The 24,613-nt window shown below is 50.4% G+C and overlaps 1 protein-coding gene across 1 annotated transcript; it reads right to left on the bottom strand.

The window, feature by feature from the left end:
- Positions 1–3,286: 3,286 nt before the first annotated feature.
- On the bottom strand, positions 3,287–23,266 carry LOC311512159 (signaling lymphocytic activation molecule-like; the record flags this gene model as incomplete). Its single annotated transcript, XM_084613217.1, has 7 exons — positions 3,287–3,343; positions 4,574–4,669; positions 7,180–7,253; positions 10,049–10,147; positions 13,151–13,435; positions 14,182–14,511; positions 23,203–23,266. The coding sequence occupies 7 exons, from the start codon at positions 23,264–23,266 to the stop codon at positions 3,287–3,289; spliced, it is 1,005 nt and encodes a 334-aa protein (XP_084469343.1).
- Positions 23,267–24,613: the final 1,347 nt, after the last annotated feature.

Here is a 24,613-nt window from a genome sequence, read left to right on the forward strand (position 1 = left end):
AAGGCTATCTCAGGCTGCAAGAGCAAGGACACCTCGCTCCCCACACAGAGGAGGTGGAGGAGAGGTGTGAACTGTGTGCAAAGAGCACCTATGACTCAACGCTCCCCGAGAAGCCCGGATGCTAAGGACACGATCCTGCCCACTGGCGGGTGCAGAACGGTGCCGTGCAAGCACGACACGGCGTGGTGGAGAACCTGGGGCCGACGTGCTATTCTAGCCCAACAGCAGGGGGGGGGCGAGTCCGTCGCAGGGTCTCGTTAGCATGAGGCTCACACTTACACCCACCTCCTCGCTCCCCCGGCAGCCCCGGGATTGCACAAACACAAAGGGCACCACCTCTTGGCACCTCCCGAGCAGCAGGGAGCAGCCCCACAGCCGAAGAGCTGGCCACAGGTCGGAACTAAGAACAAAACCGAGCACCGGTCTAGCTTCAGCATTCTGGCCTGCAGGTGCCCCTGCCTCCCTGGAGGAAAGGGATTCTTGAGAGAACAAGAACCTGCAGAGGGAAGAAGGCCAAGGTGGAAAGGAGGATGCGAAAGAACGTAGCTGGAGCGGGGAGGCTGGGTTTTCAGTGCGCTCACGTGGCGCCCAGCAATTAAAACCTCAACAAATTTCTTTGGACGATTGTAGCGAAGTGAGACTCACCGGCACAGCGCCTCCTGCTGGTCGTCTTGGGAATTAGCTCTCCAGCCTACAGAGCACCTCCAACTGGCCGGTGTCTCGCCTGCCCCTGGGTCCCTCCCAGACCCCAGTGCCCTTTACCTTGGGGCCCCAACAGGACCCCACCATGCTCTGGGTCTCCCCTACCAGGGGAACCCTCAACCCTCTCACCCACCTTGCCTCATTGGCTACTGCCCGTCATCTAGCCCCCACTCACTGGGGCAAACTGCAGTCTGTCATGGCCACTCATCATTGGCAAGGGGGCTAGGACCTGCTGCCTTTGCCTATTCCCAGGCTGTATCTCTGCAGCCCCAGGACCTCTGTAGGCCTTCAACAAGGCCTGCAGCCTGGGGTTTTAGCAGGCTGGAGCGCCCCAGCTCCTCTGGCCTGGCCTGGCCTGGCCTGGCCTCTTTTCTCCCCAGCAGCTGGGTCCTTCTCTCTCCACAGCTAGACAGAGACTGACTTAGCTCCTCCCTGAGCCCTTATAACAGCTGTGGCCTGATAGGGGCGTGGCCCCAGCTGTGGCTGCTTCCCCAGTCAGCTTAGATTTTTCTCTAGGATCAGGTAACTGCCTCGCTACAAGGATTTTATTGTCAGGGCATTATTTTTTTTTTCTCCTTTCCTATAGCTGGCGCACACAGTCAGCTCACGCTGCACAAATAACATTAAGTTGTTCTCTTAGGTTTCCAAAGCAATTTACAAATGCTGTTCTCTAGCCATGCTGTATGTCAGTATCATGATCCCCATTTTACAGCTTGGGGGGAACTGAGCCCCCCAGGGAGGCAAAGGGACTCACCCAAGGTCGCATAGAGAGTCAGTAGCAGAGCTAAGACTGGACTTCAGGAGTCCAGATGCTTAGTCACTTCACTCGGACTTCTAGACCATGTTGCCTCCCAAGTTAATGCAACATGAGAACCTTTTAAAAACAGTCTGTGTCATTTATCAGACTATCCCTACCCCTTCTCACAGGTCAGAGGGGTAAGTACATCAGGAATGAGTCTGCCCAGGGTTGTGACATTTTCTGGGCTTGAAGGGGGGTGGTCTAGTCTCTGATGGTGAAATTCACCCCTGCGCAGAGGGCCGGCCCAAGGGCTATGTATAACTAGAGATTTCAAAATATGGCTTCATTCTGAATCGAAATGACGAATCGCAATTGCTTGGGGGCACTCGGAACATTTCGCTTTGATGCCATTTCATGCTGAGTTCAGCTTTTCTACAAACGCCGTAGTAGAACGCAAATATGTGAGAGGCATTGTAATATCTGATGCAAAATTTTAAAATAATTCAGAACAAAAAGTCCTATCCCAACGAAGAACTGAAACGCTGTGTTCCAAAAACTGTCAGAATGGGACGTCGCAACAGTATTGGAATTTCCACCCCCGGTTTTCTTCTGAAATGAAATTCCAGCAAAAAATTGACCTGACTTTGCACGGCGTAGAACTGCACGTTCCTATGGAAGACGGTTTGGTGGATGTTTCTCCAATCAGCCCTATGTGCAAGCCACTCTGTCCCCATGTAGGGATGACTGGCCCACATAGCAAGGTTGGTGAGCTTGCAACATGGCTGGGAGACTCATGCTTTAAGATCCAGGGTTCAAGCCCCACTGCCGACAGAGCCAGTATTACAAGTGGGGGCTTGTTTGTGGAATTGAGCAGGGGGGATTTAAGATCAAACTGGAGTGCAGGCCTCATGTTGGACCTCTGTGCGGGGTGAATTTCACCCTCCTTGTCACTATGCAGAAGCAGACAGGGGAAAATTGATCCTCAGTGTGAAGCTGATTGAATCAGGATTAACCCTCCCTGAGCCCACAGCAGAATCCCCATGGAGCCTGCTCCTGCTCTGGGATTGAGAGCCAGGTCTAACCTTTCTATCCTATCAGCAGTGGGATGATAATGCATAGGGACAGCATTCACCTGGGCCAAATTCACTGAGGATGTAAATCTGTTGCTCCATTGCAGACCAGGGAGCTAAGTTGATTTACACCAGCTGAAAATCAGCCCCTTGGGATCCAGTTCGCTTTATTTTTGAAACCCTCCATGGAACTTGCAATAGACAGATTCACTGTCTCTGCTCCCCTCTAGTCCTCCAGCATCAGCCTCCTTTCGGAGCCATTGCACCATCCGGCTGCCGGTGGTGAGAGAACCTTCTCCTTTGCAACTCCAGTCACCTGGAGCAGCCTTTCTGTATCTCTCCTTGTCTCCTCACCTAGCCAGTCTCTCCTGCAATCCTCCCTCTTTTTCCTGTGCTTGTCTCTCTATCTGTCCAACCTAGGGTTTTATACGGCCACCCATCATCGTTGTCTTTGGGAGCCTCTCAAGTAAAGTCAATAGCAAAGTCCCTCATGGATGTCTCGCTTCACTTAGATTCTTCCCCTCTGCTCTGCTGTTACAAACTCTGTGACTCTCGTTTACAGCCTTGGGACTCGGTTGGGATGAGATGAGGCATGTTATGCCAAACGCTATTGCACGGTGGAGTTCTATCCCATTTCTGTGGAGCCAAGGGGGTTTCACGTGGACGTGGGTAAAAGTTCAGCCAGCTGGAGAGATGGGTTTCTGCTGCGTGCAGGGTAAAAGTCCGTCGGTGTCTCCAGAGCAGCTACAATTTTGCACATTCCCCAGGGAGGGTCTCAGCTTGTTATGGGCATCACACTGGCATAAATGGTCATCAGCCCTGGATCTTGGGGCTGGGAAAGAAAATAGGGCAAGAACAGACAGTGAGTGCGCAAACCAAGTAATGCTCATGGATTGATGAGCCGACAAAACCCCCTGCAGCCCCATGGCCTCTGCTGCCACTTCCAGCATTAAAGGGAGCGGGAAGCAAAGCACCCTCTGGCCCATCAGCTGGGGAGCTGAGTTCAAGAATTGCCTGTCCTGCTCCCAGCCCTGCAGGAAGAAGGAGACGTGTAATACGCTGGCAGAGTGTGTGTGCGTATGTGTGTGGTAGGCCACTGGAAGATAACAGCCTACTACTGCTGCCATCTAATTCAAACTGGAGCAGGGGCAGAGAAGAGCTGCCAGGGTGAGCAGGGAATGGAGGGCTGATCTTTCCAGAGAGGGCCAAAAGAGCTCAGCTTGTTTAGCCTAGCCAAAGGCAGGCTGAGAGGGGAATCTCATGGCTCTCTGTGCATACAGCGGGGGAAACACCAGGGAGGGAGAAGAGCCATTGAAACTAATGGACAATATTGGCACCAGAACAAATGGGGATAAACCGGCCAGGAGTAAACTGAGGCTGGAGATGAGAAGATTTCTAACCATCAGAGGAGGGAGGTTCTGGGGCTGCCTCTCAGTAGTGGGGAGAAGGGATGGGCAAGCAACCCAGTTGGTCTGAGGATGGAATTTGATCAAGTTTATGAATGGGATTCTGCGAGGGGGGTGGCTGAGAGAGCAGGGACAGGCCTCTGGGACCCAGGAGGTCCCTGCTGGTCCTACGTTACGATCTAATCCCGGAGCTCAGGGTCAGAGATTTGTGCTGTGGGGCTGAACGTTCAGGGATGAAAACCCGCTGGCACCTCATGCTGCGGGGCTGTTGTGCAAACGGCCAGCTCAGCTGCCGAAAAAGCTTCCCGGTGCTTTGCCTGCGTTCCCAGGCCGGACGTTTCTAGTGCCAGCGAATGAGCTGGGCAAACATCCCCAGACACGCTCATCTGCACCTCCAGCGCCGGCCCCTCGGCAGATGTAAATCAGGAGTAACTCCACTGAACCCGGTGGAGGATTGGGCCCAACCTCTTTTCTGCTCAGCCTGGGTTGGCCCAATTTTTTTGCGGTGACCCACCGTCTGCTCCTAGAGCGAAGGGCTGGACGCAATAGGAGTGAGGAGCTCCTTGCAGGAGGGGATCGCTGATGACAGCCGTTTCCTCCAAGGGGATGCTTTAGCTGCAGGGCTGGCAATTAAAGGCACACGAACTCCCTCTCACCTGAGTAGTGTCTGGAGGTAGCCCGGTGGCGGAGACGTAGATGGTGGTGCACTCAGAGCTCTCCTCCGCGGGAGGGGGGCGAGGGCTTTTCGGCTGCTGTGCAAAGAGAGAAACCTGTGAGCCCAACGTCTTCAGCGGAAGGAACCCACCACTTCCTGCCCAGATAGGGAGAGCGGCATATGCTAACTGCGGCACTCAGCCTCCTGGAGACCGTGCTCAAAGGTGGGCCAGGAAACCACCTGTGACTGTGAGGGTCTTGGGAGAAATTCTCTCTGACGAAGCTGACGTTACACTGGCCGCTTCTGAATTACAGGCTAGATTCCCCCAGGCCAGCAAGTAGGCCAGCATGCCTCTCTACACCATCACCAGCCAGCAGAACTGGCCAGATGTGCAGTGGGGCTGCATGCTCAAAGAGGGGTTGAGTTGAGGGTGCTCCTTGCTGCTCCCGCCCCAGTCTCTCCCAGCAGGACATGCAGAGAGCTCCCAGCCGTGGCCCATTGCCTGCCAGTGCCTGGCCAGAGACCAAATTCATCTCGCTGGAGCGTGACTGCCGCTGGGGGCCAAGCCAGCCGCCCAGAGGCGAAATCCCCAGGCACTGCACAGCCGCTCCACACCGTCCCCGACAGCCCGCTTTAGCCACCTCAGCTTTTGCAACAAAAAAACCTGATTCTGATCTCATAGTGACAGGTTTCAGAGGAGCAGCCGGGTTAGTCTGTATTCGCAAAAAGAAAAGGAGGACGTGTGGCACCTTAGAGACTAACCCATTTATTTGAGCATGAGCTTTCGTGAGCTACAGCATCCGATGCAGTGAGCTGTAGCTCACGAAAGCTTATGCTCAAATAAATTGGTTAGTCTCTAAGGTGCCACAAGTCCTCCTTTTGATCTCATAGTGCGTCCTTTGGTCCACGCTATGTACGGATTCAATGACGAGCCTCTATCGACACCCAGTGGCCAAAAGTGTCTGGCTCACAGGGCTCCCTGCCTTCTCTTTGAGACTCGCCCAGCGAGCAGAGCCATGTTTTGGGGCATTACTTGGGTAAACTCCCACTGAACTAGGAAATGACCTCAGCGTTAGACAGGTAGGGGGTTTAGTGGTCAGGAACCGCTTCCAGTAGGACACTGTGACGGGGCTAGTTGCTCTCCATTCAGGTCTGTCCTTGGGTCTGTCTCTGATGTTATCAGTATTTATGCTGCAGCAGGTAAGATTCTCCTTACGGGGGGTCTTGGAAGCGTTTTCGTTGACCAGCCCTCATGCATGACAGCCATGTTATGGCGGGGAGAAGTTTGCAACATTGCACCAGGCGACTCCTTCAAATGCATCAGCAGCTGAACGGTGCGCTCAGTGCCTCTTGCTCAGTGCGCTCGAGCCCTGCAATCACATGGGTGTGGCAGGCAACAGGGCTGCACGGGGGTCACTGAGGGCAGAATTTGGCCTGCAGAACCTCGGGTGATTTGCAAGAAGGGAAGAACTCAGCATGGCTTGCCCAGCAGGGAATGTAGCCGGGCTGGCTGCTAGGAAACCAACGCAAAATGTCCTCTTAGTGACTAGATCAGGGAGTCACTGAGAGGTGAGAAACATGGGGCTAGTTCTCAAGTCCGGCAGAGCTGCATGAATGTCTACACCCCACGCTATGGCCGGGCATTGACTCAGGTGTGAGCCCTAGCCCCCTTTCCATCCACACACAAATCAGTCTGACTCGGGTCAGCGAGCACTCAGGACCCTGTGAAGGAGACGGTCAGAGCCCAAGCCCAGCTGGGACTCAGGTCCAAGCCCTGTCATTTTGCAGCCTGGACACAGGTCAAGGCGCAGCTCCGAGTCAGAAGGTCTGTGTCATGCAGTATGAATGAGTTAGCAAGGCCATGAGATCCAGGTCCAGCAATTGGAAGCCCAGGTTCACGATACAGCCTGGATGCTCAGGTGCAGGCTTGTAAATACAGCATCCACAAGCCCGGGTCCCACAGAGCTGCAGTGCAGACGTACCCATAGAGGCTTCTCTGAACTTGCCCCTGTGAAAACTCAGCTGGGGCCAGGGCTGCTGTGCGAGGCAGAGTGGCATCCGTCACACACCCCATAGCTGCGTCTGTCCCTGCTCGGCAGACGGGACGTAAACTTCTTCAGGGTGGTAAAATGAGAGGACTCAGTGACTCACGACTCGGGCGCAGGTCCAGGGAGCGGGAAGGAGCTAAGTTAGGGTTGCCGATTTTGGCTGGATGGATTCCTGGAGATTTCATCGCTTGACATAATCTTTAATTAAAGATTAATCTTTAATTCCTGGAGACTCCAGGCCAATCCTGGAGAGTTGGCAGCCCTAAACTAGGTGAACATGGTGAGTTTTCTGAGTACAGCTGGACGCTAATGCAGTTTAAAATCAGTCCCAGAAGGGTGTCAACTCCCCTTTGTGTGGAAACGCCTATGCACAACTCAAACTCTAGCAAAGCAGGACGTAAATGATACATGAGCCTTGTGGCCCGCTTCCCTGGGTAGAATTCACCCATGTTGTAGACGGGACTTTAACCTTCCAATGGAAGGCCATGGCCGCCTAGGTGGGGGCTGGGGGGCTGCACCCAAGTTCTGTCGCACACGAAGAGCAAACGCCCAAACTCACCTCCACCCTCTGGACTTGTGAGTAAATTGTGCAACTTTCCTTTTCCTCCTTCAGCTGAGAATGCTCTTTTTGGCCTGATTGGAAAAACAATTTCAAGGGTTTTTAGGGCAGGAGACACACGAATGTGACCATGTCAGCCTTGCGATCTAGATTCGTAGAGATACAGGCAAGGACCTGTCAGAATACATCACAATTCTTGCAGTCTAAACGTTCGTCACCCAATAAGGTCCTAATGAAAGTCTGGCTTCCTCTAAGATAGCAGTTCCCAAGCTTTCGGAAGTTCAGCCACCTGAAACCAGTCACATCCCCCTTCAACTCCACTGGGTGTCGTGAAAGGCTGATGGACAGGGCAGGTCAAAAATTTTCCATCCATAGGGTTTTTTGACAGAAAAATTAAGGTTCTCAGCTAAACAAAAATTTTTCATGAAAAGCATCTGCTTTTGACAGAAAATTTCAATATTTTGTCACAATATTGAAAAAAATATTTAAGCCAAAAGTTGAAAGATGTCCATTTAAAATGGCCTCATGGAAGTTGTAGTTCCAGATGATTTATGCTCCCATTCTTCTTTATGGGCTGAACTCTCTGGCTGGACTGCATCTCCCATGATGCACCATGCCCAGGGATTCCTATGCTATACCAGGTTTCAGAGTAACAGCCGTGTTAGTCTGTATTCGCAAAAAGAAAAGGAGGACTTGTGGCACCTTAGAGACTAACCAATTTATTAGAGCATGAGCTTTCGTGAGCTACAGCTCACTTCCTCAGATGCATATCGTGGAAACTGCAGCAGGCAGAAAACCTGGATTTGTGCTGGAAATCACTTTAGATAAGCTATTACCAGCAGGACAGTGGGGTGGGAATAGGTATTGTTTCATATTCTCTGTGTATATATAAAGCCTGCTGCAGTTTCCACGATATGCATCTGAGGAAGTGAGCTGTAGCTCACGAAAGCTCATGCTCTAATAAATTGGTTAGTCTCTAAGGTGCCACAAGTCCTCCTTTTCTCTATGCTATACCAGCTCTCCTCATGAAGAAGGGAGAGAGCCATGCATCATGGGACACGTAGTTCAACCAGGCGTCTGGCCTATAGAGGACAATGGGCGCATGAGGTGCCCAAAGTATAGCTTCTAGGAGGATCAGCCATTGCCTGGCACTTTGTGCAGACATTTGCACCTACGCAAAGTGGGTGTGAAACACTGTTGTTCTGATTTGCACTCACGTTGCACTAACATAAGTGCCTGCACAAAGTGAAGCACAAGGGTAAATTACTTGCACCATGCCTTTCTATTTATCTAAGATGTATGTGAGATACCTAGCATGTTATATCTAAGCTAGGATCCCTCACTGCCCCTTGAAGTCATAAGAGGAGATCATATCAGAAGAGTATATTATGAATATCGGAGTCACACGATCAAGTGGTTACATTTTTTTAAAAACCTTCCTTCCTGCCTCTTAACTCTGTATGTTTCTGTTCTCTTTAAAACTAAAATAACTACTAGGTGGAGCTCCCTTGAGACTGAATGCATGGCTAGTCTCTTCCCCATGCTAGACTGCTCAATACAGGTGAAATTCACTCATGTGCAGAGACGCATGCAGGCGTTTCCAGACTGGGTCAGACCCAGGGTCTATTAGCCCACGCTCCCGTATCTGCCAGCGGCCAAGCACCAGCTGCTGAAGGCCAGGTCTGCACTAGAATCTTTTGCTGGAGTAGTCAAGTGGTTGGGGTGAGATTTTTAATGACGTTTTAATACCAGCAAAAGCCCTAGCGTAGGCACAATTGCACCAGAAAAGAAGCGCTTTTGTGGGTATGGCTTATTTCCTTTGGGGAGCCAGTATATGCCACACCAGCAAAAGCAACTTTTGCCGCATAAACTGCATCTGCACTAGGAAGGTTTGTCAGGATAGCTATAGAACTGCAAAGCTTTTCCAGTGTAGGCCTGGCCTCAATCTCTCCGTGCCTGCGGTCCCCATGAGTAAAAAAACAGCACTTCCCTACATCACAGGGGTGCTGCGAGGATGACTGTATTAAAAATTGTGAGATGCCCCGTTGCTGCAGTGATGGGCACCAGGTAAGTACCTTAGAACTCTGGATGTTCTCATTATCTGGTGTATGTGTCCAACCCTGCTTTGAATGCTGCTAAATGTTTGGCCTCAATGACTCCTTGTGGCAATGAGTTCCACAGGCTAATGAAGGCGGTGCAAAGACTGCGTGCTGGCCCTTTGCATAGGAATAAAGTTCACCCTAAAGACTCATCTAAACACAAATGTCGTACGGCTTTAACTATATTGGCGTAAAGCACTACAAATCCCGCCCCCGCCCCCCGCCCTTGAGTGGACGGAGTTAGGCCAGTAGGAAAGGTGTTTAGTCTCGTGTGGGAAGGGGAATAAGCTATACTAAGATGCCTTTAGACCAGTATCACTAGGGTTGTGCTGGTGTGAATGACTAGAGCCCTCGCGGGCCGCGTCACACTGGTACAAAGCTGCGCACTGACCAGGACAGCGGCTTGGTGTCCGATCAATGCACAGCAGCTCACCTCAACCTAACGCTGGAAGTGGCTACGCTTCAGTTTGGCTCCCGCTAATTTACCTGTCCTGCTGCGCCCAGTTAACTCCAGCTCCCCGAGCGGCGTAGCGTCACGGGAGGTGTAATTCGGCGGACGCGGTGTCAGGGTAGACACTCCATGGCTTACATCGACTGTTACTGGCTTTCACGAGCCGTCCCACAATGCCCCACGCTGACAGTACACTCAGTACCAGCAAGGTGTAGCCACGCACAAGCTTGTGCTGGCGGCTGTGTGCCCACAGAAGTTAGGTTTACAGTGTGGACTTGGCCTAAGACCATAACAAGTTCCCAATGCCATGAAATCCTACCTTTGTGTCGTAGCCGGTATGTGACCCCTGCACAGAGGACCAGAACCCCCACAATGGCTATTGGCACGATGAATTCCAAGAGCTCATTCCTGAGCGAGCCTGGAAAGTAATTTACAAAGAAAAGAAGATGCTCAATAACTGGTCCCTGAATTTGGTGCACTGTTCTAAGGGGGTGGGGGTGATCGTTAAACAGGAGCAAGGGCTCATGCGGCTTTCAGATCACATTGCCGCTTCATTTATCTCTTTAATCGCGGTTTATTATTTTTGTGTACAACAGACAGAAAACACAGGAAGTGCAGAATCAGCAGAAGGTACGGAAGGTCCCAATCCGGGCTTCACTTTAAATGTGTAAATAGCCCCATTGGGACTCTCTCTGGCAGAGTAAAGGGGACATAAAAGCGGGAGTCAATTACAACCCTTTTACACATGTGTAGGCTTCAGTGTAGCTGAGCGTCAGATCCATTGTCTATATAGTAGAGCTACTCATGTGCTTAAAGTTAAGCACGCTTGTGTTTTGCTAGGCCAGGGAAAAGTTTTCAAAAGCACTTAAATGATTTAGGAGCCCAAGCACCCAGATTCTCAAAAGTATTCAAGCTCCTTACTCCCATTGGTTTCAAAGGAAGTTAGGAACCTAAATACCTTTGAGGGTCTGGGCTTTAAAAGTCTAAATCTAATTGAAATTCAAAAGTCACTAGGGGCTGGATTTTTAAAGGTACTTATGCATCCAATGCCCATTGAAACCAATGAGAGTTGGGCACCTAAATACCTTTAAACATCCAACCCTAAGTCTCTTGCTGTCCCTCAGCCTCACTGGTGAGCTGGCAGCGTAAGGGTTAATTAGCGACCCGAGCTGCGATGGTGAAGCAGGACCAGAGCTACTTAACTGGAGCTGGGACCTCAGTGGAGGAAGGAGGATGCTGGAGGGGGAACAAGGCGAGTTCTCCTCTGGGAGGAGCTGCCGGAGGCCAGGCTGAGGTACCCCAGGGTGTAGCGTAGGGGAGGGAGAAGTGGGGAATTGTGCTGGGGAAGAAGCCGTTCAGGAGGACCTCGGCCGGGGCCAAGAAGCCAAGGAGTCCAGTCGAGCCCCAGAGGGGCAGAACAGAGAGGGGGGACGTTGTTTGTTCGTGCACTTTAAGTTGGAGCTTTAGTAACCCCGGGAGGGGCGCGAACTGTCACGTGACTTGGCAGAAGGGCTGGGCCCTTGACGACCCTAGAGGGGAAGTCAAAAGAAGACACCGGCTGGAACTGGCCATCGCAGGGCCAAGGCAGTGGGAGGAGGACGGGAGAGGTGAAGTCCCCTGTAACCCTGTGTCCAGGCATGAGGGGGCACCCTAAAGGTGAGAGCACCCGCTTACAAGCGCTCTTAAAATGTGGTCCTAGGGGCCGAATTCTTACGCTTCCCAATCACGTGCCAAATGCCTGGAGCTGCTCCACCCATCCCTGCTTCGCTCTGGTTTTACAGCGGCCTGACTCCATTCACACAGCTGGCTTGCCAAGCTCCCGCGGGCGGTGAGACCACTGCGGCGGGGTGACGCCACGGAGGATGGACTACACCCAATGCTGATCTCTCATTATCAATAGCTATCGTTGGTACTGGGGGGTGTCTAGGAGCCCCCGTCGTGGACCAGGCCCCCATGGCACTAGGTGCTGTACAAACACAGAGCAAAGGGACGGCCCCGCCCCCAAAGAGCTTCCAATCTATGTAGAACACAAGAGACAACAGGCCAAAGAGGGGAGCACAAGGAACCAAGGAGACAATGGGAGTCCTAGTGTCAAACAACCGTGGATCTGATTCCCACTCGCTCCAAGGTCCCTTTACCATGAGGCGTAAAGAGGCCTAGGGGTGAATGAAAATCAGGCACAGACTCCTTGTTGTCCTTTTTTATGTCTATACTGGTTCTGCTCCTTAGGAGTTGGCTCCCAGCCCTGATGCTCTAGTTACTTTTGCAGTAGGACTATCATATGGTCCATGTTTGTAAAGGGCCTGGTCCAGCTAATTAAGGGGGTGGGTTTCCCCCCACCAACACAGGCTAGCAAGGGGCAGGGTGGAAATCTGAGGCTTGTGGCCTCTGACAATGTTCATTCAAAGGAATGGAGACTTAAAAGAAAAATGTCCCAGGTTGAGGTTTAAATATCTCATTAAAACACCCCATAAAAGTTCCCCGTGTCATAAAGGAGGTGTCAGAAAAACCCCAATGAGAGAGTGAGAGAGTTCTATCCCCCAGAGGCTATTCGAGAGGAAGTTCCCACAGAGGGTTTTAATGTTACAATCTAGGTGCGATTTATGTCCAACCTTGGGCTTTCCTGTACTGTAGCCGAGGCTGCTGCATGATTAGCTCTGAAAACCAAGCGACCATGAAACCAGAGGCGGTATTTTTATTTACATTAAAGCTCCCGCAGGGCAAAGAGGTCTTTAAAGTGGATGCAAATTACAGTCAGGGCCCTCATTAAGGCTGCTTTATGCAGCCAGAGTGGTGTAAAAGACCCTGGTGTAAATCAGCCCTCAATGTCCTCAGCCCCACAAGGAAACTGACCAGTCCCGGTGTCTGTCTAGATGTAAATAGTGAGTAGATAAGGTGCCAGCAGATGGAGCTCAAGAATATGAGATGTAGTTTGGGGGTTTGTAGGACCACTACAAATGGCTCCTTACCCAGACCTCTGAATGCCCGGAGCCCGCATCTGGCTGCTGAAATGGGCCCTTTGAGCTAGTCCTGCTTTACATGGGCATATGCAAGAGGAGAATCAGGCCCGTTGATTTCAAAGGAGCTGTGCTGATATGCACCAGCTGAGGATCTGGCCCACTTCGGCACCAATACTTCCACAGGGCCAGTCTCAATGCCCGCGTCATGGGCGGTGCCCGTGAGTTTGAGCCAGGTTGGCAGGGCCCAGGGCTCAGTTCTGAGCTCAGAGACATGGGCCCTGAGGGTAGAGGTGGATCCAGAGCCTGCCCGGGAGACCCACTGCAAGGTAAGGATGTTGGGCCAAGGCCTGGCGCAGCTGATTTACGCCAGCTGGGGATCTGGCCCATAGATCATAGCCCGGTGGGCCCAGCCACTGCGCAGTAGGAGGGGATTTGCCCCTCTCTCCTCCAGCACCACTTACCGCCTGGCTTGTTGCTGCACTCCACGGGGAAGCTGAGCCTGGTGGCTTGCTGGCTGACTCTGTTCCTGGCGGTGCAGGTGCAAGAGACGCTGCCCTCCCCCGGGGTGAAGGAGAGGTGCAGGAAGCTGTCATTGTATGGATGCAGCTGGGAGGCGTTGCCCTCGCTGCAATTCCAGCTGTAGGTCACGTTGTCCCCGCTCGTCACCAGGCAGCTCAGGTTCATGGCGCAGCTCTCGTTCCCCAGGGTCTTGCTGACCATCTGGAGGTTGGGGATGGACACCTGCTCTGTAGGGAGTGACAGGGCGGGGAGACAAACTGATTATCTGGGGAAGGATGGAACGGACAGCCCTGAGTGAAAGGCTGCCGGCCTGATCTGGCTCCCAGTCCTGCTCTGGGTCATCCCATCTCCAGGGCATTTAGATGCCGGCAACATGGGCGCCATTGGACTGAGCAGCAAGGTCTAGCTGCTAAGGCCTCCCCTGGCTGCCAAGTTCAATGCAGCTCCATGAGTCGTGTTTTATGCAAATTATGTCATGAAATCATTTGCATATTTGTGAATAATTTGCATACACCCATGAATGTCAGATTATCTGCTCCACGCAAGGCTTGCACAAAACGTGGGCCCTCTCGCTAGGGTGTCTGGGTGCTGGGGTGTCCGTAGCAGGTGGGGAGGAGGGTGTCTGGGTGTGCTGGGTAGGTGGGTGGGTGCCAAAGGGTGTGTGGGCCGTTGGGTGCTGGAGGGTGTTTGAACCATGCTGAGGCTGATGGAGGGGGGAGTACCAGGGTCTCTCCAGCACCCCTTGCAGGGAGAGGCTGGGACTGGAATAGGTAGCAGCTCTTCCCACAGCCAGCACTCTTGCCCCACTCCCTCCAGGACCCCCAGCTACCTGAGGCTGGAATAACTGAAAGCATGCCTCATTTTCATCAGGCCAATAGCCTTTTCTCCTAGGAACTGATCAGCCACAGAGCTAGACCAGCGATCGGACCCAGGGTAGGTCCCCAAACCCGCATACGAATACTGTGCTCATTACCATACACTTCCAACTGGAACTGCAAAGACTGTTCCTCAAAGCGTTTGTTCACCGTGTATTCATAGTGCCCTGCATCCTCTCTCCTGGTCTCCAGTATTTCCAAGGAGAAGTTCTCTGGATGAAACTTGATCCGCTCTTTATCTGCCATTAAATTGGTATGATTTCCAGAATACTCGACGATAAATGTCTTTGTGTCTTTAGCCGACGCACCTACTTTCCATAGAGCTTTGCCAAATTGCAGAGTAAAATTCTGAAGTTCGGGCGTTATGCTCAACAGCGTTGAGCCCCCCAGGCTTCCGTAGACTGTTTTTTCCGACCCAGAGCTCATGCCTGCAAGGAGCAACGAAACAGAGTTAGCACAGACATGAGTTGGTGTTTTACAGACGGCAACATACACAGTGTCGTCCACCCCAAGAGTTCAAAAATCACGAGTCAGACCTCAAAAACATCATGAGATGTTTAAAAAGTTATACATTCTGGAGCTCTTTTATTTGCCATCTGCTTGCTGCGCCTTTAGGGTTACAGTCAGGCTTCCTTTGTAGCTTTGCTCCGCAAACAGGAGTGCTAGAAACTTACTTTCATTATTATTTCTAGTGAAAGCGGAGATACTCACCTAATCATGTGCCTCCAGGACATGGGGTTTGAAGAAACCTCCCTCCCCTCCACCAAAAAGCAGACTCGTGATAAAATTACAAGAGTTGGCAACAAGCCAGCAAAAGTTTGGTGGCCAAGGTCCACCAACTAGCAAACCCTGTTCCATTACTAAGAGTGTGCTTGTGTCTTGGGTTGCACTGCTGCTCCATAAGAACGGCCCCACTGGGTCAGACCAAAGGTCCATCCAGCCCAGCATCCTGTCTTCCAACAGTGGCCAGTGCCAGGTGCTTCAGAGGGAATGAACAGAACAGGGAATCATCAAGTGATCTAGCCCCTGTTGTCCATTCCCAGCTTTTGGCAAACAGAGGCTGGGCACACCACCCCTGCCCATCCTGGCTAATAGCCATTGATGGACCTATCCTCCAGGAACTTATCTAGTTCTTTTTGAACCCTGCTATAGTCTTGGCCCTCACAACATCTTCTGGCAAGGAGTTCCACAGGTTGACTGTGCACAAGGGGGAGTAAGACAAGTGGGCAGGGAGGAGCGCAGTCTTGGCTCTGCCCCCCGCACACCATCCAGCGCTGCTGCACAGTTAGTGAGGGCCAGAGGCTGTTGATGGTGCTGCTGGTGGAAGGAGGAAGCAGGGTTTCAATTGTGCCTCTCTGAATTTCTCCCTCCCCTGCTCTGTTCCCGAGAAGGAACCATTGTCTACAAGTGGCAATGAAAGGCTCTGGCGGAGGGAAGGCAGGGGGACACTAGGCGGTGAAAAAATCACAGCGTAGACAAGGGAGGCCCAGCTTGGGTATGTAGAGAGAACGTAGGGTACATACCTTAGGGTTCAGGCATGTCTTTATTCTACTTGCCTAAGCATTGCCTCACTGACTGTACAGCTGTTTATACCCAGGCTAGAAGGCGCACGGTGTATGGACTCCACATGCCACTGAAAGGCGCGTGCAGTGTAGACGGACCTTTCGATTTGTAGTAACGAGAACGCTTGGCGGTCCAAAGCTGGGAACACCCCAATATCCGCCAGGGCCAAGAACACACCAGCCCGTTCGGGCAAGAAACAGAAAACGTTTTCAATGGATGTTCCGTCTCTATCTGAGTAGGTTAAAAACAGGAAGAATTGCACCTCGTGTCTTTCTAAGAAGTCTGCACCTGCTGTCACTCGGCTGTTCTCCATTGAAGTCAATAGCAGCCAGACCTCCAGCCCGTGCTGTTTGGCCAGCGTTCCACTGATGTCAATGGCTCAGAGACCAGCTACTGTAAGTTGATGTAGCGCTGTGACACCAGCTGAGGATCTGGCCCGTTGTCGTGCTGAAATTAGTGGCAATGTTTGCACGGCAAGGTCAGGGTGGCAGGGGCTGGCCCGGTTGGTCGACGCCTGGGCTGGTTCGCGTCCCAAGAACCCCCGCTCCCTTCGCGAGCTGACAGGAAATGAGTTGTGTTCCCTTGAAAAATCGACACAAGTGAAAAAGTTTTCATTTTCAGCAACGGTTTTCTTCAAGTGCTTTTAGGTTGTCAGAAAAAATGGCAGCTCTATGATAATCTCCCTGCTGCTTTCATCATTCCCCTGCTTAGCTGAGGGGCCAGTTGCTAATCACACCAAGGCCTTGTCTACACTCACAGCTTGTACCACTTTAACGATGCCAGGCTAGTTAAAGTGATACAGTCCCCCCCAGTGTGAATGCAGTTAGACAGGTAGAAAGGTGCTTTATATTGGGCTAGTTATTCCTCCAGAGAAGGGGAATAAGTTATACTGGTCTAAGGATTGTACTGGTCTAATTACCCCAGGTGGCACTGGTCTGACTACACTGGTAGAATTCAAACTCACAGCCCTAAATGAAAGAGCTAAACCGGTATAAAAACCGTGTTCAGAGTCGGACGAAGGCTCCGTTGCAAAGCCAGAGCAGAACGTGCAAAGAGACCCTGACTCAGTAAAGCATCAAAGCATCTGCATTGATGAGCGGCGCTTGCCCTGTTTTGAAGGCATCCGGAGCTGACGTTCAAAACCCCCAGGACTCTGAGGAGGCCTTTAAGTGCAGGACAAAGGGGAAAGCCTTTGCTTGACTCAGAGCAGTTCTGAGACAGACTCCATGCTGGAGGTGACAGTCCCTGGCAACATGAGGCTTAGTTAGATTACTGTGCTCTTTTCTGGGAACTGTGGGCTCAGGAAGGAGATGAGAAATCCGAATAAGTTCAGAGGGAAAAAAATGACTGTTGCAAGGGTTAGCTATAAATAACTGATAAAAGGTTAATAAATGAGGAATCCGTTGTTTTAATAAATGACCTATTGGAACGGATGATTACACAGCCCAGCCTGCTAGACTACCTTCAGCAGATGTGCTTAGGACCATGTAGAGCAATGGTTTTCAACCTTCTTTTCATTTGTGAACCTCTAAAACATTTCAAATGGAGGTGCGGATCCCATTGGAAATCTTAGACATAGTCTGCAGTCCCCCAGGGGTCCGCAGACCACAGCTTGAAAACCACTCATCTATAGCACGTGTCTGTAACATGCTTGCATCATCAATTTGTTCATTCACCCTAAATGGAACCTTAATGTTGTTGGGGACACTGGGGCATGGCCACTAGGTAACTCGAGGGGATGGAAGACCACGAGTGTCGATGAAGCCCCCTCGCACTAGGCCCCGGTGTCCTTGCCCCCCCCCCCTGCCTGGAGGCACTCGCAGCAGCTCTGCGTGCTAGGCCCAAGTGTCCTTGGCCCCCCCGCCTGGAGGCACTCGCAGCAGTTATGTTGAGAATCTGCTTGCGCACCATGTTGTTACTTTAACAAACCAGACTGATTGCTGGGTATGTGCTCCAACTCCACTGTCCCCCAAAACGGGAATGCCCCTTGACATGCTGCCCTTGACCCTAGCAGAATTAGCCGCCACCAAAGAGCAGGAAAGAACGGACTCGCCGTTCTGGAACAAGACCTCTTTACAGCAAGCCACCTATCAGGACCAGGAGTATTCGGTTGCAGTACTCACTGAGGGAGTGTTATGTTTTACCCGAAACCAATCTGATCCCTATGGGCATCCTGTGGGAAAGAGCTCCTGTGTTATTACACAGTGGGCTGATGGGTATTGGATAAAGATCAACAGGGGAGGCCAGCAGTGTGGGTGTAATGGTTCCTCCCCTTTTAGGGAAACTACAAATAATCTTACCACAAAAAAGGGGTTTGGAAATGTAACTTGCCGTCCAGTTAATATCTCCAATGTAGCAAGCCAATGGTGGGTTTGTAGTGGTTCCTATGGTGAGTGTAATTTGAACGGCACAATTAGAAATGCCCCCACTTGTACCCAATCAGGAGGATGGGATGCCCCCCTAGGGGCATATGAACTGTTTGGAAAAGCAGCCTTAAATATCCCAGGAATCCCCTTAAGAAATAGTCCTTACTGGGCCCTACAGGGTCACTATTTTGTATGTGGCCGAAAGGCTTACAAGGTGCTGCCAGCCAACTGGACAGGTAGCTGTTATATAGCTCATGGAGTTCCTCATCTTTCCATAACTGCCACACTGCCCAAAGGAAAGATTAGAAATGCCCGAGACACCTCTGTTGAGTCACGAGAAAAGACCCTGCGGCGACTGACTACGGCATTGGAGGGCAATATGAAGAATCCCCTCACAACCGAGAAGCTGGTAGGGTGCTCTGTACTGGGAATAGCACCACTGTTTACCGGGCCAGCCCTGGCATGCATAGGCCGCTATACTGTAAGGCTGCAGATGGTACTTGAGAAGGTGGCCTTAGAGTTAGAGGACTCGGTTAGTGATTTAGGGTCAGCAGTAAAAACATTAAATAAAGAGGCACAGCAGCTCAGGACATTTTCCCTCCAAAACAGGCTGGCTTTGGACTATCTCTTGGCATCCCAAGGAGGGGTTTGTGCCCTCATCGGGCCCCGATGTTGTGTATATGTCAATGATAGCAGTTATGAGATCTATGAAAAGGTGGTACAGGCTGAGGCCCATGCCCGAGCCGGAGCACAGGTTGCCTGTACTGCCCCAGAGAACGATTGGTTGCAAACCTTGTTTTCAGGCTGGGGTTTGTCATCTTGGCTTGGTGGTTTATTTAGCCTGCTATTGAAATTTCTCTTTCCTGTATTGCTTGTATTACTGGTATTATGCTGTGCAGTATCATGTGTCAGGGCCCTTTTGCAAAAGTTAATAAGTCATTCTCTTCAGGGCTATCACAAAGTGCTTATGCAAAGTCATATTGTAAAGAAATAAGTAGCCCAAGTGAGAAAACTCAGAGCCAAGGCTGTTGAGTGTTCTCAAAGGGGGGAGTTGTTGGGAACACTGGGGCATGGCCACTAGGTAACTCGAGGGGATGGAAGACCACGAGTGTCGATGAAGCCCCCTCGCACTAGGCCCCGGTGTCCTTGCCCCCCCCCCCCCTCCTGCCTGCAGGCACTCGCAGCAGCTCTGTGTGCTAGGCCCAAGTGTCCTTGGCCCCCCCGCCTGGAGGCACACACAGCAGTTATGCTGAGAATCTGCAACAGTATGCTGCAGAGTCAGACTGCCTGAAACTAAGCAAGGCCAAACAGGGGAGATATGGAAGAACAATGCTCAATAAAGCAGCTTTATGTATAGTTTAACAAATGATACAGAGAATCAGGGAACTAGCTGGGAACTGGATTGGCTGGCTATATGGATACTTGGAGCAGCTTGCTATTGGATAAGTATGCTGGGAAAAAGGATGTATAAAAGCCTGTGTAACTTCCTGCTCTGTTGTACAGGATTTGAGATTCAAATCTCCCTGTACCTTTTTGAAGCTTCAAATAAACTTTTCTGCTTCTCCACCCCGTTGTGATTATTGGGTGTAGCACACCGGGTAACGAACCAACTCAAGCTGTTGTTCAGCCTCTCGGCACTCGGTGCCGGCAACAATATGAGGGGCTGCAGGCATTCACCACCACAGCAATGCGGGTAAGGAGACAGGTCACTGTCTATAAATATTTGACAGGAGGGGAATTGTTCAGGGTGGAACAATGCCCAGGAGGAATGAGGTGAAATTGTGCAAGGGGAAATTTCGATGGAGTCTCCCAGGGAAATCTCCATTCAGTAAGGTCTGTTAGATTGTGGGGTCACGTAGGAGACCCATCACTTGAATCCCTTAAAACTAGACTGGGCTCAATTCTCAAGAAGGGAGCGCTGCAAAATGTTTGCAATGAAATCTCACAGCGGATGGAATTCAGCAGTGATCAGCCGATGGAACGGAGCCTTTGAAGGAGGAAAAGATGATCTTGTGTTTGAGGCACTAGGTTGCAGACCAAGAAATCCACATGCAATTCCTGCCTCTGCTATACACTCCCTGTATGGCCTTAGGTAAAGCTCTGGTCCTCGGTTTCCCCAGCTAAGATTTTCAAATGCGGCTCGTGATTTTGAGTACCCAACTTTAGAAATAAGGCTGAGATTTCTAACAGGGAGGGCGATTAACCATTGGAGCAAAGTGCCGAGGGAAGTAGTGGTGTCTCCATCTCTTGACGTCTCAGATGAAGACTGGAGGCCTTTCTGGAAGAAATGTGTTAGCCACACACAAGTTACTGGGCTCAATACAGGGGTCAGAGGGTGAAATTGAATGACCTGTGGGATTGGAGGATCTAATGGTCTCTTCTGGCCTTAAAATCCATGAACGTGAGACAGCTCAGAGGGACTGCCTTGTCAGAGAGTGCTGAGCACCTGCCTTCTGAAAGGCAAGTGCCTTTCAAGTGTCTCCAGTTGGGCACCCAAAAGGCCTGTTGCAAATGTTAGACCCCCATGTGTGAGAGGAAGATCATAATACTTCTCCTTCACACCGGGCTACTGTAAGGCTGAACTCTCATTAGGTGCTCAGACAATGGACTGATCCGCGCTATGGAAAAACTGGTTAATAAAAACAATTTTAAGCCTCCCGGTTTTGACGTGTGTGTGTGTGTGTGTATACATAGCACTGGCCATTTCTCCTGGAGATAATTTTGTGAAGGCATCAGCCCTCCTTGGTTGGGGGAAGTCCCTGAGAGCCCTTTTCCACCCCTTACCTAGGGTACAATGAATCACATTCACCCATCCTATTGATTACCAAAGCTTTGTTTTGGTAGGAAACATTAGTCGTGAGGGATGACAGCTCATCGTTGACTGTGTTGCTGTTGTCAGTTGAACTAGAAGCAAAACCAACTCATTTTACCACCTGCTCTTTCCTGTGAATTATTTCCATGAGAGGAGGGGGTTTGCCCCAACGCAGAGAAACAACAAAGTGGGGTTCTGCCCCCCCCAGATAGCAGATCCCCATCCTGCCTAGTTTGCAAACACACAGTTGTTCAGTTTCAGTAAATACCACAAACAAAATAGCTAACCTATCATGTAGCTGTGTGTTCCCAGGATGTGGCAGGAATAGACAAAGATCTTGATTTTCATTTATGCTAATAGCACAGAGTGTAGATGAGAACCAGGCCCTAGAGCGGTGTGTTATGATTAGGATCTTAATAGTGACTGATAGAAAAGCCCTGTTAGATCATCTCGAAAATCCCTCTGCCAGGGCAGAGTTCCCAGCCAGAGCACACATCCAGTATGAAGCAGGCATCTCATCTGAACTCTGACAACAGGCAAAAGCGAGTAAGACAGAATCCAGGTTAAAACCTGGCTAGAGTCCAGGACCAGCAGCATTCCAAGGGAAAAGCTCCCGATGGGATCAGAGATGGGCAGTGAGTCTAAAGCAGGTCTCATGCCGTCTGGGACTTTTTTGGTATGCCCCTGACACAGGAAAACCCAAGGGGAAGTTACAGCCTGTATTCGCCTGGGATGGAGCCAGTTTTGAACCAACCAAACCAATGAGAAATTCCAAACTGAGGCTGTCTCATGGTCTTCTCCTTTTCTTGAACTCATCTCATTTTGCCCCATATTGCAGACCATTCAGTAGATGGTGTCTTGCACATTGTTAATGTTCCCTAGTGGTTCGAACAGGAGCGTGGGAGTCTGGACTCCTGGGTTCTAGATCTGGCTCTGAACTAGTGTCTAGGTTACCGGTTAGAGCAGAGGACTGGGAGTCAGGGGTCCTATGTCCATCTCTGCTGCTCCCTGGGTGTGTAATTATGGGCAATCTGTCAGCCTTCCTGGTCCGCCCCTTCTGTGAAATGGGGATAATATACTGGCCGCCCTCCCAAAGAGTTTGAGCGCCTCTGTCATTAATGCCTCGAAAGGGTTTAGAGACCCATGAATGGAAGGGGCTAGGGGTGGGCAAAGCATCCTCACTGAGCCCTGGCTAGGATGGAGGAACAATAACAGAGTTACAGAGAGAGAATCAACTTCAGCTCCGGTCCCCGTTGCTTTGTTTGACGTGAGGCACGTCCTCATTGTCCTGCACGTACTTTGCTTTTTAAACAATCTTCAAATAATAGGAAAGATTTTTTTAATCTTCAGTTTTGACAGTTGTTACGCCGTCCCTGAATAACAGAAAAATCCTAATAGGACCCCAGGAGTCTTGACTCCCATTCCCCCTACTCTAACCACTAGACACACATCCCCCGCAAACTGGGAACAGATTCCAGCAGTGTTGACATCCAATCTAACCACTAGACACACGCTCCCTTTAGCAAGACACCGTACATGCATCCCTGGACATATAGCAGCCAGTATAGCCACCTCCAGAGCCCTGAAAAGAACAGTCTTCTCTGCATAGAAATCCGAGATCGCAAAGACCTGCAGAATTAGGGTAATTTCATCCGTCCCGCCAGCATCACCCTGGCCAGTGCATGCTGGCTCCCTACAAGCTGTTCTATGGAGGTTTGCAACGCAATCCATTTCTAGACTTTGAGCCATCTAGTTTTAAGTGATGTAAACTTTGGGGCTGACCCCCCATTCAACAGCCTGACAGACAGAGCTCACCGTTTGTAAACTTCACCTGACAGCCAGCCTCAATCTGGTGCTAATTTCACCCCGTTCCTCCTAGGCATTAATTAATTGTTATTATTTAGTGTGGTAGCATCTCAGACCCCCAGTCACAGTCTAGGACCCCCAGCGGCTCAGCTCCCTGTGAATGACAGTAAGTGACAGATTCCCTAAATAGTTCCATTGAAGTCAACGGGACTACTTGTGAAATCAGGCACACACCGTGAGTAAGGGTGGCAGAGACAGGTACCGAAGGATTTGTTAGAAATTATTCACCCAGCTCTAATATACATTGTAAAATGATTCCTTGCTGGATCTCTCTATCTTGGTTCTCAGCTCCCTTCACAGTCCTGTGAGCATCCACAGATTAAAACAATATGAACTATACACCCTTTGCAGAAAGCTGTTCCTCTTTTCAATGCAGATTTGTATTCTGGCTATAAAGCACAGCAGCATCTGCCTCATGCTTGATAAACGCCATTGTCACATATAGCTCTGAACAGCATATGCCCTCAAATCAATTTGCACCAAGACTTTTAACCATAGGAAAACATACATACCCCCAGCACAGCAAAAAGAAATGATCAGCAAAATGCATTCACTGCAGTCCATCTCTCGACGCATGAAACTTTGCTTGCAGTGGACTTAGTATTTAAAGGTCTGCTGATACAGCATACAGTATGACCAGGTGTATTCAAATAAGACGCAAGCTTCTTGTGGGACCACGCATGTTTCCTGTTTTTGGTCTGCTGTGTCTTTCCTTTTTTCTTTGGGGTGGAAAGTATTCAAAGTATATAGAGTCACACTGCTTAATCCTTTACTGCACAGCTCTCCAGCAGCTCACAGCTAAATAGAATGTGATGTCTGTCGAGATATAGATAGCTAGATAGTTAATACAAAACAAAACAAAAAGCCAATGTTAAGTAACAGCTAAGATTGCTTAAATGAAAAACCCACCCAATTCAGTTCCTGAAAAGCAAAGAAATGACCAGTAGGACTAGGAAGCTCCCTTCTCCAAAAATAACAACTATCTGTCACCTTAAGCATCCCCTACCATGAAGCATGCTGTCAGCTCCTAGACAATAGAAGGACTGCCCCATCTAACGCCCACAAACCATCAACTTCAACTTCGACCTCACACTTTCACAGACACACACCATCCCCTGAACATAAAGAGTGAACCATGTAAACTGCACGTGTCAATAGATCAGCATCTAAACCCCATAAATCAGGCCCCACAAAATCACAAGACTGGCTTATAAAGCCGGAGATTTTTGTAAAAACAAAAATAACCACCATTCAGTTCTTTTTCTTTGCCTTTTGTTTCAGCGCTTCTAGTCACTCGATTCATGTTTTCAAGATTTTCTCTGCAACCACAAGGCTAGAAACTTACCTTTAAAGAAATGAAAACTCAGATTTTCTTGCAAGCTTTTAAAACAAGGAGCCTTAAGGTAAGCCCCAAATAGAGGTCAGAGTTAAGGGTTTACATTAGTCTGGTCAGGACCCACGAGGGCATTGTGCCTTCTTTCTAGGTGGGATGCTGCGGCCTTTCCTCCTCCTATTGCAACACAAGCCAGGATTGAGCACCTCAGCTTTGCTTAAGCCAGTGCAGGACCAACATGTGAAAAGCCAGCCTGCAGGAATTCACTAAGTGGCAGCTGTGTAAAGGACTCACCAGCCTGAGACCATCTGCTGTATGCACTCTATTCTCTGAGCACTACACTAGTTTTACCTGCAAATAGCCTCACAATGCCTGTGGGAAGCAGGGCCCTGCTGTTAGCTTCATTTTACAGGCTGAGAACTGAGGCCCAGTGGGTAAGTGACTTGCCCAAGGTCACGAAGAATGCCTGTAGCAGTGCAGGAATTAAAATGACGTCTTTCACACGCTAGCATAATCTGGGCATATTTTATTTAATCAATTTCCTGCCAGGGCAGGGACCTCAAGCATCAGCAGCTGTCACAGTTCAGGGC

The sequence above is a fragment of the Lepidochelys olivacea genome (genome assembly GCF_965140295.1).
Source record: "Lepidochelys olivacea isolate rLepOli2 genome assembly, chromosome: 24".
NCBI classification, from domain to species: domain Eukaryota; kingdom Metazoa; phylum Chordata; order Testudines; family Cheloniidae; genus Lepidochelys; species Lepidochelys olivacea.